Source organism: Scaptodrosophila lebanonensis, unplaced genomic scaffold, assembly GCF_003285725.1.
Source record: "Scaptodrosophila lebanonensis strain 11010-0011.00,11010-0021.00 unplaced genomic scaffold, SlebRS2 tig00001412-arrow-pilon, whole genome shotgun sequence".
NCBI lineage: Eukaryota > Metazoa > Arthropoda > Insecta > Diptera > Drosophilidae > Scaptodrosophila > Scaptodrosophila lebanonensis.
This window is the reverse complement of record NW_022060739.1, coordinates 9043644-9061097: the sequence shown is the minus strand read 5'-3', so window position 1 is coordinate 9061097 and position 17454 is coordinate 9043644. Positions and strand designations below refer to the sequence as shown.

General features: G+C 37.6%; 2 protein-coding genes across 2 annotated transcripts in view; one reads left to right on the top strand and one right to left on the bottom strand.

Annotated features, from left to right (window-relative positions):
- The window catches only part of LOC115631917, a 77273-nt gene extending 65438 nt beyond the window's left edge, over nucleotides 1–11835 (bottom strand). The window contains exon 1 of the mRNA XM_030528769.1: nucleotides 11322–11835. The gene's annotated coding sequence lies outside the window, so the exon portion shown is untranslated. The remainder of the gene's footprint in view (nucleotides 1–11321) is intronic.
- A 1985-nt stretch (nucleotides 11836–13820) lies between these two features.
- LOC115631315 (intraflagellar transport protein 46 homolog) lies at nucleotides 13821–15871 on the top strand. Its single transcript, XM_030528030.1, has 2 exons — nucleotides 13821–13940; nucleotides 14825–15871. The coding sequence occupies exons 1-2, from the start codon at nucleotides 13821–13823 to the stop codon at nucleotides 15869–15871; spliced, it is 1167 nt and encodes a 388-aa protein (XP_030383890.1).
- The last annotated feature ends 1583 nt before the right edge of the window (nucleotides 15872–17454 follow it).

Genomic DNA, 17454 nt, shown 5'->3' with positions numbered 1-17454 from the left:
AGCTCATCGAGTCGCACAATTTGACGTGAGATTTCAATTTGGTGCGACTTATTACGCATTAGAACCTTTTATTTGTTTACTTTTTCATTTATTTATTGGTTATTTCGGTTCTATCTACGTGTTCTGGCTTCTGTTGTTGTAATTGTTGAGGCAGGCGTGCGTGGAAACTTTTTATGGCCTTTTACATGAGTCAGTGATGTTAACTTATTAATTCTGTTCGTTGTTTGGCCATGAATGCGGTTTCTTTGTCCGCGCTTTTTGGCACTTAAGCATACATACTAAACAAATGCATATATGTATATACTATACACATTCGTATGTATATAGTTCTGTATAATTCCCACTGAAGTTTATCATTTCGGTGCCATCAACCGTTGGGGTCATAAAACATTACGGTTTCTTTGGCCCAACTCGACCATCTCCAAGGCTTGGTATTCAAGATTTATGCAAAGTTTTGTGCGTGGGTTTGTCTTGAGGTTGACACAAAATAGCAGCAAAGACTTCTTACCTACCCAGAGTTACTCTAGACTCTCATACAAGGCATACTATATACAAAGGAAATGCTGCAAATTTGGCAGACCACCGTTTTAGTTTTTGAATAATTTCCATACAAGCTTCGACTTTGCAAAAAGTACAAAAGCACGTGCCCAAAATAACTGACAGCCTCATTTTTTATGTAATACATAGATTGAGTTTAGCGACCTTTTTATAAAGAAAACAAAAAATTGCATAAACAGAACTGTACATAATTATTTAGGTTGCGCTCATTTAAATATGAATGGGAAGCAATGGCTTATCAATTATTAATATTTACATATTTTGTTATTGTTATTTGTTTTTATATAAGTTGTGATTTATTTTTTTATTGAGATAAAAATGAAGAAGAAATGTGCTTGAAATGTTGTATTTCCAAAAGAATAACGGCTACTAGCGTAGGCGACAATAATCTCTTAAGCGTGATGTAAATAATGCTTGAAAATAGTTGAAGAGATAGCAGAGGCTCTCAACATCTCTTATGGATAAACAGAAGATATTTTGGCTGATCTTTTGGTATGACACGCAATGCTAACAGAGAACAAAGCCTGATTGTGACTAACTTTTTTTTTTGGCAACGAAACATGAAACAGAAGTCATGGCTCAATCACCGTATTTCCCAGATTTGGCTCCCTGTGGCTTCTTCCGGTTTACTTAACCCAAATATCCAGTCCGAGGAATGCGCCATGAGTCGATTGTCAATCGCTGAAGTAACTAAAGGCCAGCAGTGTTTGTTTAAATATTTGAGTTGAAATACATAAACATGGTTTGGTTAAGTCAGCATCAAATTTAATTATAATATTAACAAATTAAGCAATGATCTTGTACTTATACATATGTTTAAAATATGATTTAAATTATATACTAAAATACAATTATATACTAATCTATTGAAGATTTCAAATTAAGATAGAACTTCAAATTTAGTGCTTCTTTGTTAGATTCCAATATCAATTAAAAATGCGTTTTCATTTGTCATCTCATGCTCACTTTTTCCATTTTAATTAAGAAAAATCGCTCGAAGTCTGTTTGCGCCAAACTTTGAAAATATTTAAGCAAAACTTTTGCAAAGGTGACTGAGTGTCAGCACGTGCCAAATTCTTAGTATCTGTGTTGTTTAAGTTGAAAAGTTTTCGCAGTCGAAACGAAATGGTAACGACAACAACAGAAATAGCAGCAGCAGCAGATACAGCTACAGCAACAACAAGAACAACAACAAGTGGAAAAACAGTTGGAAAGTAAAGTTTGCACTCAAAGTGAAAACAAAAACAAAATGCAAAATAACTGCAAGATAAAAATGTTGCCGCCATTTTATTTCGGAGGAAGAAAAAGACGAAGAGGTGCCTTGCGGAACTTTTGTGCGCATGCAGAGGTTTTATCATTGCTATTGTTGTTGTTGTTGTTGGTTGCGTGACACGCTGCGCTGCGCTGCTCGGCACTGCACTGCCGCTGGCATTAACATAAACAAATAGAGTGAAATTCATAATTGGCCAGCGCCCAAGCACTCAAGGGTTGCTTCCCTCTCTCTCTCTCTGTCCCGGCCACAGCTCCTGAGCTCCACCGTGTCACACGTAAAACATTTAAATTGAGTTGTTTACATGTATGTATGTATATATGTATGTATATGGGTATGTACGAGTAGGTGGGGGTATATGTGTTCGGGGGCAAATGGTGAGCCACGGCGTATGATGAATTTGACGCACGTGCATGTCGCATGTCGTTTGCCGTTTGTGGCGCACTGCGCGTCCCAGTCGTTGTCAGTGTCAATTCTGTTGTTCTCATCCCCCTCTACACTCGAATGGGCAGAGGAGTATGCTGATTTTGTGCAAGCGTATGCTGCACAGAGAACGCGAAAGAATCAAGGCAATGCTCAGGTTTTGAAAGAAATCGGCAAAAGAATCAAAATTCACTTCTTCAGAGCTTGAAAAGAATAATCACTTCCTACTTTTTAAACTTCTTCTATCAATTATTATTAAATAACAATCTTTAACTTGGTCTATCTGTTACCATTATATGTTGTAGATCACCCTAAATTTTAATGCAGCTCTTTAGTTTTATATCTCAAAACTGAAACTCTAATTACACAAAGACACACCGCTTTCGATATGTATGATATAGCCAAACAGCAATGATTAATAAAACAATAGATATATATAATATACGCAGATTAATAATCAATTATTATATATATAAATATACATAGTTATTACCAACTGGTTTTAAAATATTAGCTTTCTAATTCGCTTTCTTACACAACTGTCTTATTCTCCAGCAATTTTTATGATGCTCAAGATTAACTGAATTACTTGAAGTTTTCATCAATAATATTATTCGTCATTAAACTTAATAATAATTCATAATTAGCAACAAATAAAAGCTATATAATAAAAAACATGATTTAGTTCAAAGTACAACTTATAGATTCATATTGAATGACTTACTATAGTTTTGAAAATTTCGATTAGAGAACAGGATATTATGTGTTGAATGCTGTAATTTGTGATTGCGATTGGTTTTAATGATTATATCGCCAAAAAGTATGTAGACATGAGATATTTCGATTCTGTTAAGCACGAGAAAGCTTAAGCTTATATATAAACATATATTAAACAATCTAATTACGGGAATTACATATACATACATCCAGAGAAGTGGAACTCTTGATAAAGAGTATCTCACAGTCGTACACACTGAATCGCTACTTAATAAGAGCTTTTTTTGTTTTCGTTTCTGCTGTAATGCTTTTGTTATCCTGTTTGGCTGTCGTTGTCAACATGCGTCCGTGTGACATTTTTTGGGTGGGCTTCCACATACTTGTATTCTTTCTACTTATTTTAATCAATTTCATAGGCGCACAGCAGGTCCGTCCTATGTAGCATATACTTTTGTACATAAGTGTGTTTGCGTGTGTGTTTATGTTTGCTGGTTTTAAGCACGCCTCATGCACAAATGCAAAATTATCATACGCAACGTTGACCCAAATTTTAACATTTTATTCTATTTTTTTGAAGGCAACAATGGCAACACCCTTGAAATAGACAAACAGACATGTTTGTAGCCAAAAAAAAAGAAAGTATTTGCATAGCAAAAATGGCAGCTAGCAGATAATACATTCATAAATTTTCATTTGCGCGAATAAGCCGCTTTACATTTTCGCTCTTTTTTGGCCCTTCTTTGTTTTTTTGTCCTTTCCATTGTTTGCCCTAGAAAATTGGGTCAGGCAAGAAGCGTAAAATAAGTATTATGATTATTATTATATAGTACGTAAGTAGTTGCATGCCATTTGTAATAGTAGTTTCATATTTTAATTTTAAGCGACGCCTGCGGGCGCATCCTAATTGCAAGGATATTGCATAGACACTCTCTGCCGCTGCTCATTACTCTGCAAACACACACACACACACACTTTCCTGCCGCCTGCCACTTCATCGAGGCTTGAGCACAACAACATTTTCATTTCACTGCTGCTTAACGGCTCCTTTTGGGCACTCGAACTAATTATGCGCAAAAATGCCTGACGCCCCCAATGTCTGCAGGAGCATCCTTTTTGCTTTCGCCGCTCACACTTTGTTCGTCCTCTGGCAGGCAGACAGCGAGGCAGGCAGCGAAGCCTGCAAGTGTTGCCCAAGTGCCTCAGTTTTATGCCAATTTCATTTACGACAGCCAACTTCCAAAGTGGATTTGATGGCGCTAATGCTGCTCTTCTACTCCTCCGATGCTCCTGCACACACAGGACTGTTATTTATGTTGGCACCCCTCAAGTTCTGCTTGCAATTGAATTGAATCTAAGCAGCTTGGCGAAATCTTAAAGCGCTTCAGAAGCTAAGAGTGAGTCCAAAACGTTAATTTACTGCTTCAAGTGTAATCAAATTATTTGTGTAAACCAAAATAAGTGACTGGAAGTTTGGAAACTTTTATGAAGGGTTTTAAAAAAATAAAGAAATCCCTTTGACACTAATCTGAAATATTAAACTAAAGCTCGACTGAGGAGGGGCATTTACTTGGTAGCAAGCATTAGAATTCAGAAAAATTATAAATAATTGAAAGCAAACAAATATCGCAAACAATTTCATTATACATTTTAAAGACAAAAAAAAAACATAAGTTGAACTAAAATTTGCAATTAAAGAAAATTGAAATCATTGAAAGACACATATTGACAACATTATTAATCGACATAATAAGCAACTAATTTTGATAATAAATATTTACTTAATTAATAAACTATGACATTGGGCGGAAAATAAAAACATGTTGACAGCATTAAACAAATAGGAAGTCGTACTTGATTGGCTTTTGAATTGAAACCACGAGTCGGAAACAATGCAAACAGAGCTCTGTTAAGTGACTGTTAAGTGACTGTTAAGTGTCTGTTAAGTGACTGTTAAGTATCTGTTAAAGCGAAAACGTTACATTTTCTATTCATCACCAAGCAGGTGTTGGCAAAATCTTAGCTTTTTGTGCCAATCTTTGCTCTCACCCTCTTATAAACAATTCCAAGCAGCATATTTCTTTTTCATCTCTCTTTCTCTTCCCTGTTCTGTAGATCTAATTAGCTAATTAAGTGGAGCTGTGCTGCTTTGTCTCTAAGCTGCTTAATGAGTTGTGTTCTACTTTTGGAAAAAGGGGTTTGACTCGACTTTCAACCTGTGACACGCAGCATTCCCAGATATGTTTAAGTATATATACGATATACATAAATGTGTAAATAGAAGGTCGTTATATCTATAACAATATCGGCTTCATTAACTTTAAGTGTCGTTCGAGTATCACCTGAGACTTTTGGCGCCATTTATTTGTCATCTTGCTTTGCATAAGTAATTATCCACTCCGATCCAATCTGTTTGACACTCTTTCACACTCTCCACAGCAAAGTTCGATAACTTCAATTATTCATTCATCCATTCATTCATTCACTCATTCAACGCTTGCAATGATATGCATTTCTATCTTGCTTTACGGTCTTTTCTTTGGATCTGGCCTAGGTAATGACAGTGGCGTGGTTTGGGTAAATTTTTGATAAATGGTTTCTTTGTTTTCGTTGTTGTTGCTGTTGTTGTTGTTTTTGCTTGTCTATGTGTGTGTTTCTGTTTATAAGTTGTTAAACAAACTTTGCTCGGCTTATGATGCGATTTGATTGTTGGATGTGTTTATTTTGCCGGCTGAGAAAGTTGATGATTTTTTTCGGTTTTTGTTTTTGTCATTTATGTTGATGAGCTCAGCCCAAAATTGTTGTAATTCATGGCGACTTAACAAGTTCAGGTTGTTACTTTGTTTGTTTGTTTGTTTGTTGCAAATGTTTGGCCAACTTTCCTATATGTTGAGGAATTTTTGTGTTGGAAATATTCAAGCGTTAAGCCCTAAATAAAAATACTCTGTTTATCTAAACTTTTGTGAGCGTTTTACTAAACTGCCAGTAGGGGATTTATGTGTTCATTGAGCGCCCAAGGAGCTATAAAGGGTTTAAAAAGTCACTTTAACACATATGTGTAGCAACTTTAGTTTACGCAGCCATATATATATATATATATATATATATATATATATATATATATATATATATATATATATATATATATATATATATATATATATATATATATATATATGTTCTTGAATCCCTTTACGTTTGTATGAACCACGCTTTTCTTAAACTTTATGTATCCCTGTGTTAATAAAATTCCTTCCAAATAATGAATTTCTTTTTTATTATAGCTTTTTAAAAATATTGAATTAAATTTCTGTATTAAAGGCGTTGTTTGAAAACCCACTTTTTAATTCTATAATTTGATTGATATTGAAAAGTTTATCCATCATATGTTGAGCTGCTTTCAGAAGATCGAACAGAAGAACCTAAAATACCATTTTTATCTGTGAATTTTCAAGTGTTGTGGTTTGTGTTGATAACGATTCTTAATTATAATTTCGATCACAAACACATCATTTATTAACAATTCCCCCTCTTTGTAGATTACTGTCTTACTTGTAGTTTATGCTGAAAAGGGTCGCTTAGAAATTGACAGCAGAAGTTGTGACACTTGCGTAAACAAGAAATTTAGTTAAATATTTGCACAGTTTGCTTAAAAGTTGACTCTCGTTATCGTTCCTGCAACACTTGTTAAGCACACACACACTCAGGCAATTATTTGCATTATGCTTAGCAACAAGTCACAAAACAAACTTTAGAAGCAAATAAAAAATATGTTTTTCTGTATACTTGTACGTTGTCTCAAGGCCATGCGTTCTAATGCCTTGTTATACTTGAAATATGAACTACTTAGAGTTTTGCGAAATAAATATCTAAAGTTTTGAACTTGTGCTTATTGGCAATTTGTTATCGATATGGCCGCCTGAAATCTGAGCCTGCGGCGCGTCAATGTCAACAAACGCAATAACATTTGTTTATTTGCTGTTTATGGCTCGACTTTGGCGGCGAATGATTTGGCAATAAGCCAGACAATGGAGCTCAGGTAACGAGCAAAGTTGAGCTATCATTTCATATTTAGATATACTAGATATACATACGAGTATGTATAAACAGAAACTTATGTATATGTTTGGCAGTTTGCTTCAGTGCCTGGCTAAGCTTTATTTACTGCCAAATCTGTGGGCTCAATCTCAATATAAACTAAAGCGAAAACAAATCAAATGAGCAAAATGCAAATCCAAGCAGAAAAGTAAGAAACACAGGGAAAGGCGACCCGAAAATCAATTTTTATTTTAACACTTCAACGCACAGGAAATGCAAAGGACAACCCTTAAACAATAGCGCGCCCTGAAGTAGGCAACAGTCAGCAGCAGCCGCCATTACAATGGCACAGTAGTTCAGTGTGAGTTAAATGTCGATGTCAGAAACGTATATATATCGCCAAGTCTCAAGTCTCAAAGACGATATTTATTTGTAAATCTATTAATTTAGGCTGAAACTTAAAGTCTCGGTTCTAAGAATTACTTGATATTAATAAATTAAAAAAAAATATATATATAGCTGTGGTAAAATAATTTCCCCTATCAGACAAAAATGTCCTTTTTTTATTGTTAGTCATTGAAAAGATAAAATCGAGCTTTTCTTTCTTATCTGCAAAATAGAAGCGGTAACTAAAAAGGCACCTTTTATTATTCGTATCATTTCAGGGAAACATATTTCCTCCAAAACTGCAGTACTTATGATTTTTTTAGAAATACTTTAAATTAATGAAACATACAAAAATTTATACAGTTGTGGTGAAAAAAATGGCTTTTGTTATAAAAAATGTCTCTTTTTAAACGTTAATCATTAAAAAGAGAAAAAATTAAAAAAAAAAGATAGATGCGCTAAGTAAAAAAGCACTTCTTATTATTCGTGCGATCCATTTCAGGGAAAACCCTATTCCTTTCCGATATTGTAGTATTTATGATTTTTTGTTTGTGCAAACAAAAACTCGAGAAGTAACATCAAAGCACTTATCAGTAAGCTTTCTGCTCAAATTCTAGTATGCTGGACCAGTGTGCCAAGCCTAGCAGATGTATCTAAAACTAATTTAAATAAAAACCAATCTCGCTGAAAATGACAGCGAACAGACACACATACACACATATAATTTGCGCCTCTCTTATCATTTTATGTGTTTTGACGGGCGCGACTGAAACCCAAAGGCCTGGAACGCCCAAAATCCAGAACCAGAATCCAGAACCCAACAGAACTTAGAATCCCGAAGCCCATGAACAGCAGCACAAAACTTTGTCTATGGCACAAATTTTTTTTATGTGCGCGTCATGGCTTGATTGTAACTATGTATGTATTGGTGTGTGTGTGTGTGTGTGTGTGCGTTTGGGTGCGACATACACCAACGCAAATCAAATTGCTACAAAACTTTCAACTGCACAACAATTTTCATTTTTATGACCTACCCCGTCAGCCTCAGTCGCAGTCACTCGTTCGCTATCTCAGCCATCCGTGCGCTGCCCCTATTCCTCTCCCCCCCCCCCCCCCCCCGCGCTTACAACCCCCTTTCTTGCCGACACGTTTCACTTTCGTTGGATGGGCGCTGAACTTGAACGGTCGGCGGCAAACTTGAGAACATGGCTGCGCATGCTGATTATCTTTGTAGCATTCAAGCTAAGGCTAATGCAAGAAACGAAAACAAAACAGAACAGGCGCAAACATAAAAACAACGCATAAGGAAGAAGAAGCGGTAGAATGTAAGTGGCAACGAAGAAAAAATGTTAAGGGCACCAGAGGAGAGCGGCGGCAGAGAACTTGAAGCGGCATTTGCGATAAGCAGCAATTTTTGTGACATTTAAACAAAGGCCGGAAAAGTAAAAGAAAGCCAAAGCCAGCAATGAAACTGAAAGTGGGTGCTGCCTGCTTTTAGGCGCGCCGGACAACAACAACAAGCGCACAACCAAGTAAGTGTCTGTTGCTATTCTTTTTAACGGCTAAGACGCGACCCACCCACAACCACTACTAATAATAAAATGTAAGCCAGATACGTTTCTTTTTAGGTCGCCGAATTATGAGCAGACCCAGGCCAGGCAAGGCTAGGCAAGGCATTCAAGCCGAATGTATAAAAATTACAATAAAAGACCACAGCAATACAAATAAAAAGATGTCCAGACCACAAAAGCAGTATTTATATCGCCACCATCGCACAGATTAGCCAAATATGTTGACCAAATGGGCGCCACATTTAATGCCGCCTACATTCCTGGAATGTTTCGGCATTTCTATCTGCCATTTCGGCTGAATGGAAATTAATTAGCTGCCGCCTAAGACTACGAGATTGAATGGGAAAGTGGAATGAAGGATGCCCATACATTATGCGCTGACATTAATAGCTGCCGGGCCGAGGAAACAGATTAAATTGATTGTGAACCAGGGCTGTGATGAAGCTGTCGATGCTTCGGGCTTGATTGTGACAGAATGCGAGTTGTTGATTCGATACGAACGAGAGGATTTAATGTGCCACTGTGTGAAGATTAAGAATCATCATCACTTTTTGGCCATGCTGGCATTTAAAATGGATTAGAAGCTCAAATGCTATGATGTGAGGCCGGAGTAAATGGAATGAAGACAAAGATAATTTGGTTTAACAAATGTTTGTGTTAGAATTTATAAATCATGATGAACCAATATTTGAATCGATTCGAATTAAGATATTGGATAAGGTATAACGATAAAAAAAGAGGATTTATAATAAAGAAGTAGTAGTAGATTGAGATAAAAAATGATGTAGAAACATCTATATACGAGTATATGGAAGAAACTTGCGTCTTTACAATGTAGATGAAGTCTGTCTAAAGAAAATCTTGTGAAAATATCTACATACATACATATGTATGTATTTGTATTTGTATTTTTCTATAAGTTTAATTTAAGTTGTTGTAAATAATAACAGTATAATTAAAGTTTTACATTTATAAAAAACAATTTAGAAACAGCCTTGCGTCTTTAACACTAACAGAGTCTTAATTTGGGGTTGATTTGTTTCTAAAAATAATTTGCCTATCTTGGTATTTAAATTTGTTATATCAAAGTTATTTAATTAGTAAGCTTAGTGACAAGCTTGTTTCATATGGATAAGTCTAATTTACAAAGTGGAAAGTGCGAGCAGTTGGACGAACAGACAGATCTGTCTATATAGGAACCATACATGTATGTATGTACCTATAACATGTAGCCGGCCACGCCTGACGTTCAGACATTCTAGTATAACATGAACCCCTTTATAAACTGTGTATAAAAAGCCGAATGAATATTAAAAACTTCAAATCGATTTCTCTTTAGTGGACTGAAATTCAATAATAATTAAATAAATGCCTCTTAGGCGTCACATCAAAACTCTAGTTGCTTAACAACCTATCTTGTACAAAATAAATTTTATTTAAATATCAACATAGTACATGTTTTCTATTTGAATTTTCCACCAAAATACAAGTGATGTTATTATATTTTATTTGGCAATTTAAAAGCTGAAATTAATTGGACAAATAAAGCATTTTTTCTTTCCTCACTTCAATTTAAAACATATGTATGTTTGCAGTTTACAAAAAAATGAAACCCCTACATAATCTGGCAAAGTTTAAACCACTTTCTGTCGTTATAAAGAGCTTCTGTTTTTTATTGAGTTGCACGGCCCTAAGCCTGCCTCCCATACAGCTGTTATCAGCCGCACCCAAAAAATCAAACCCCATACGCACATAAAGCAGTCAAACTCCATTTGATGAAGATGCCATTCAGATGGGCGAGGTTCAATGCCGAGCACAGGCGAGTATCTACACAACAATAGCCTTACATTGAAGCCCCAACCCAAGCCCCAAAATCCAACTGCCATTCAGTTGGCCTTTTATGCGCTGATAAAACTCTTTGCAGCAATCAAAAACCGCAACATGTTAACTGTTAATGCCCCCAGACACCTATTTGAACCTTTCCAGAGGCAAAGGAAAACCATATGTGAGTGTGTGCGTGTGTGTCCATAAATGCGCCAAATATAAATTATATTTAAAAGGAAGAACAAGCAAGAAACGGACCCCACACATGATTCCTGCCTCAATAATTCAAAACAATTTCGGTTTTATTGCCAAAGTTTTATTTCATTCGGCCACAAGGCATACAGAGTCGGCCCACAAGCATATTGACCCTTTCGCACCAACTCCAGTAACCCACAACAACAACAACAACAACGATGGCAACCCTTTTAATTTGGGCGCACACATAAAACATTTTATTTGAACGGAGACGCGGGCGTGAAAGCCAACACATAAAACGGTTGGATCCCTCTGAATCGGCCAAAGCCGGACAAACTTACCGTTGATGTTTGCGTGTGTGTGTGTGTGAGTGTGTGTGTGTGCAAATATTTTGCCACTGACTCTCACTGATGAAGATAAACGGCAACGTAATCGCTGTAATCCTTTTAAGGCTAGGATCGTACACAAATTCCAGCTACACTTTTAATGAAGTCTAGCCCTTTTTTAAATGGTTTTTAATTATGCGCGCAAATACTTCAACACCTTGCGCAAGATTTAATGCAAAAATTCAATATGTAATTAATAGCAGTAGTCGGTTTAATTACACTTGATTGCTCTATGGGTTTGTGGTGCCTAACGCAATTATTAATTTTCAATTTTTTATGGCGTGTATTTCGATTCAATCAAAAGTCGCTCACAACACCCCGCCAAACAACACACGCGCGCACTTCAGATACTTCAGCATCTAATTAGTTGTCTGTTGGCCAGCCGTCGAGTTTCGAGCCACGACTTGTAAAAGACCGCAAGAGACCGCCGATAATAACAACAAACAACAAGTCGAAGAAACAACCGCAACGCACGTTCGAACAGCGCTAAATTCCAAAACAGAATAACTAACAGCTCTCGATGTCGCAGCGCACTCAACACAACCGACCAGCGACACGAGTGTGAGTCAAAGAGAGCGCGAGAGAGCTGTGCTTTGAGTGAAACGCGTATGAATGGTGCGCATGGGCGTCGACTCAAAGGGGAGCACGTTGCATGGCAATGCTTACAAGTCTACGTATTTAGACACTGTAGCAGCCAAGCGTTTCTTTTAATTTTAGGGCATATTTTTATTAAAAATATTAAATATTAGACAATATTTTTATTTCAGTTTATCTGTTATTTAAAATATTACCAATAAAATACAATATTTGGCATACTTCTAAAGAAAGCCAACTCTTGCTTGATCATTTTTAAAAAAAAACTAATAATACAGGCAATGTATTTCCCCGTCCAAAATTATTTTGAACAAAATATTGCCATCAATACAAATATTGTAATAGATAAAGTAAGATATTTTTAAAAATTATATTTGAGATATTGTGCAACTAATAATTGCTTTAAAGAAAGTGGAAACACACAGGTACGGGTTTTATTTCACACTGCTTCCCGATTTAAGGGAAATTTCGAAGCATTTTCTAATATTAAAATATGTATTATTTATTACGCTCCTTTCCCACATTTTTGAGTGAAATTTGCGATTTGTTTACATTTAAAGTTGAGTGAAATTTTGAGTTTTTTCTAACGAACTCATTGAAATACTGCTACCGATATCCCAAGTCCGTCTACAATATATTTTCGGCCACAACTAACCAATGCATATATTTATATAGATTTAAATATATAATATCTGCTAATAGATTGCTAAATAAAATAAAAATTATGTGGCCGCCCTCCTCTGCAATTCTCTTACCAAGTACCTAAGCGCTGGCAAATCGAAAATTAAATTGTGAATTTTCTGATAAATATTGTGTGTAAATATTATAAAATTAAATTGTAAAATATTTTAGTAAATTAAATTAAATAATCATATTGTGAAATTTCTAATAAATTAAATATTGTGTCCGCCCTCCTCTGCGATTCTCATGCCAAGTACCTAAGCGCTGGCAAATCGAGAATTAAATTGTGCATTTTCTGATAAATTAAATAATAATATTATTATGAAATTTCTCGTAAAATAAATTAAATTAAAATATTGAATACATGCTTAGAGGCCTTTACCAGGAATTAATTAATAAAATAATAATATTTGTTATAAGATCCGATTATAAGGCCTCATTCGGCTCATTAATTTAGCTGTCTTAGTCTTTAATTAAATTTAATAAAACCATCAATTTGTTGAGCTGGGAAGCGATTTGAAAGCCTGGCTAATTTCCATTGATGAGACAGTGGCCGTAAAATAAACCAACAGTGTGCTCATTAAAAGAACAAAAGGATATTGCTTCAATTTCGCTGTCTAGACAATGGCCAAGCTGTAAGGATAACACAGCAGCAGCAAATACTGTGGGTCGCAGTGATGTTTATAACTATATGGGGTATGTATATATGTATGTATATATTGAAATTTGTGCGCTAAACCGATTTCAGATAATTAAAGCAAAACAACAACAAAGGCAATCGGCCGAATTCAGCAGAAATGTTTACGGCCAGAAGGTACAACAAGGGCCAATAACAATAACAAGAAGAACAGCTACCACTCGATAACCAGCAGCGGCAACGATGACAGCAACGACGAGGACATCGATGTGGGCGCGGGTCGTCAAGGCAACAACCCAACGACGCAGGTAAGCCAACTGCAGCCAAAACAAAAGGACACAACCAACTTAAATGAAAATTTCTAGCAAGCAGCACCTGCAGCCAAGAACTGCATTTTCCACGGCAACTACTTCAAAGGAAATAGGAAGTGCGCAAAATAGAGATTCGCTGCCAGCATTCCGCTGCAAAAAATCATTAAGAGATAAAGGCCACCACTTCCTCACAATTCGGTGACACCGCACAGCACTTCGCAGCTGGGGGCCATGAACTACTACGACGAAGAGATCACAATCACCGGACCGGACAGCAAGCACTTGAGCAGCGTCAAGGTAGACCAATTGTCCGGCCAACGAGGACAGCGACCTGCACGCCAACGTAATATGGTGAGTGATCAGCTGAAGGACTGCGAATTGAAATCAAATTATTTGAAAGGAAGCTTGACTCAAAAGCAAAAGGTTTATTAGATAAAATTATGTTATATATTCGCAAGGCCTTGGCAAAATTGATTTAAAGAGACCGCATTATTAATACCTTCAACTAAGAAAAGTACTGCCAAAAAGATAAGGGGTTACTGGGTTTGCATCTCATGAATGAAAATGTTTTAATTCATTCACTACTTTTTCCATTGATGCGAAATAGGCAGAAACAGTCAGCCATATCCTCAGCGACTGATCTTTTAAGAGACTGTCTCCATTACATGGGGGACTTCCCTTTTGCAGACCTGACTAATGACTAAGCTGAGAGGTTTCCTTGGCTGAATTAAAATATGCAAAACGACCAGAAACTTTAGAAACTAACTAGCTTACTAAGATGGCACTCCTCTCATCATAATTTCATTTTCTGCGCGAGCAAGCTTTATCTAGTATACGAAAAATTGGTTCTGAACAGCTAGGTGATCTTTTAAATAGTAAAAGTTTCAAGGGCATGACAACCTCGATCATCTAAATAGATGGACTGCCAAGAAGCTAAGAATTTGTGGTTCATAAAAACTATAGAAAGACAGTTAAAAAGAAAGACAAAGAAGAAAGAGTTGAGACTCGTGTATAATATAACTAAGTCGTAACTGAGTGCCTGAGTACCAGAACCGATCCAAATCCGACCGACCCCAAATCTATATATCTATTTAAATATATGCTAATGAGTCATCTAAGGACAATCTAAGAACCAGCCGAACCTTCCTCACTATCTATTTATGTCTCTAGTTTGACAAATTTTTATAATTTTATTACCTACAGAATAATAACATTTAGAACCCTTATTTCAACAGCTGCAGAGCCAATCCACAGACGACGACGGTCTGCTGCAGGACATTATTGATCACGACGACGAGGCAGAGGACAGTGAGGACGATGAGGAAGATGACAGTGAACTGCATTTGGTGATGCCCATGAGCCAAGCACCACGCCCACAAACGCGACCGGGCAGCTCGCGAAATGCTAAACCAGCGTCTGGGGCGACAGCAGCAACAGCCCCAAACATAGACGATGACGAGGAGGGGCTCAATTATTCCAGTGATGAGGCAGCGGCCATGGGAGCAGCGACCGCATCGCTGCCACATCAAAAGCTGCCGCAGCCACAGCAGCAGAAGCGCAACAGCGCCCATCGGGATGTACAGTTGAGTTTGACGCCCGATAAGTGGGAACAGCTGACACTGCAGCCGGAGCTGAAGGAACTCTTTCCCTATATACTGAAGTACACGCCGCAGAACATTGAGACGCCCTGCCACCTGCAGCCCTTCATACCCGAATTTGTGCCCGCCGTGGGCGATGTGGATGCATTTCTCAAGGTTGTGGCGCCACCGTTGCTGCAGCCACAGCGGCAGAAAGAGCTCGACGAGCACTTGAAACGCATGGGTCTCTGTCTGCTCGACGAGCCGTCGGGCGCCCAGAGCGAGCCCAGCCTGTTGAACATGAAGCTGCGTTCGGTGTTGAGCGGCAGCCGCGGACGGAATGCCCGCCATGCCAGTTCGGCGTCACTCGTGCCCACGGCCCGTTCGCCCAAGGATATTGATAAGTGGATCGGGGAGGTGGAGCAGGTGCATATGACACAGTCCATGTTCGATGCCCAGCCACGCAAGGATATCGATCCACTGCTTGAGGATTGGCCGCGGGCGTACGGCGAACCCGACACTGCGAGTGCTGTCGAGCAGGCCTACCGCTCCTGTCTGCAGGACCAAATGTCGCTGGCCGAGTATGTGCGTCTGCTGAGCGAACGCTTCAACATCGAAGGCACTCTGGACACACAGGCCGACTACATACACAATGTTCATACTCTTTTCGCTTTGTATTTGGCCGCCAGTCAGGCGTGGGAATAGAGGAGCGGCTGTGTTGCCAGCCAATCAGACGGAAATGCAACCGAAATTAAATCATTTGATGGTTTAACTGACTTTTTATGAACGTACTGAGGTTAAAACTTTGTGAAATAAATCGTTCTAACATAATTGTAAAATATAGTTGTTCTTTCAGAACACTTCTAAGCATTTTAAATGAGAGATAGCGATTTTACTGACTCTTGAATTAAATAAGATACATTTGACAGAAAAATATGCACTTTAACATTAATCTAAAACTTATATCGAAATCAGTGGATTGGTAAAATGATCTTAATAAATAAATAAACCCTCCATATTCTATTGATAACAGAGAAAAAATGCATTTGCTTTCAATTATTTAAGAGAAACAAAATGAAAGAATATATAGTATCTGTAAGTAAAGCAATTGCGGAAGCAATGGTTGAAATTACATTTTCTATAATATAGGCAATCAGAACACAGTCGAGCTATCCCTGATAAATCCCTGATGAAAGGATGAAACTCTACATTTAAACGCATTTTTACTTTATTTTTTAAATACAAGTAAATTGTTCTTCAAATTTATCAAATTATTTTTCGTCTGGAAAATCTGTTTTACCTTAGCTTTTGAACTGATGAGTCCCTTGGGCTACCTTTCATCCTTCAGCCCGGCTAAATATAGCCAAATCGATGGGACAAAGAGGAGCACAACAAGGTGGGCACCACTGGTGGCCGGTGGCACGGTTAATAACGCTAATGGCTTCGATTAAGTGACAGCCAGACGCAGTCGCTGCCAACGCCGGCATTTGTTTGCGCTTTGTGTAGCTGCGTTCTCAGCAACCTCCCCCCCCCCCCTCCCCCTCTCACTCCACCCACTCGCCTGCTACCAACACCACTCTGCTGTGTGTTGTGCATTAAATCGGTTGGAAAATTTTGCCGCAACTTGGCCATTTGATTGGTAGTTGGCGCCGTGAAATATGCAACGCTATCATCGCCCGGTCGGTTGCATTTTGTAGTGGAGATCCATTTTTAAAAAACTGCTAAATTGTCAGAGAGAGGCACTGCTCTGCTGTCCGTTTGTCACTCCTTCAGCTGCCGCATCAGCAACTTCGGGCGACAAAAATGAAATTCGCTGCCATTTCCTCCATTCCCTCTGCTTTTTTGCGTGCAAGTGCGAACAGCAACAAGGGACAAGCAAGAATGGACGGTTGGTAGCCAGTGCACTTTTTAAATCATAAAAAAATGTTCGGACCCTGGGCCAACTACGCGGCTTTATGCGCTGCGAGGCAACTGTAACCAAGTCGGCAAATTGCTCACAGGAAAATGTGGTGTCACTGTGGTTCTGCTTTATTTGTTCAAGTTCTCTCAAAAAAAGCACACATTTTTATGTTATTTTGTATACTTGTTTTTAATAGCAATTAGGCGATAATTTTATTGGAAGCATAGCAGATAGTTTCATTCATAAATGACTGCCAAAATTATCTGATTATTAAATTGCTCATTTCTATACGACATAAGTTTATTTAACAAATTTAATGATTGTCCACGATAGATAGTTTTAAATAAAAACACTTTGCTGACAAAAAAAAAAAAGTCTAATAACAAAC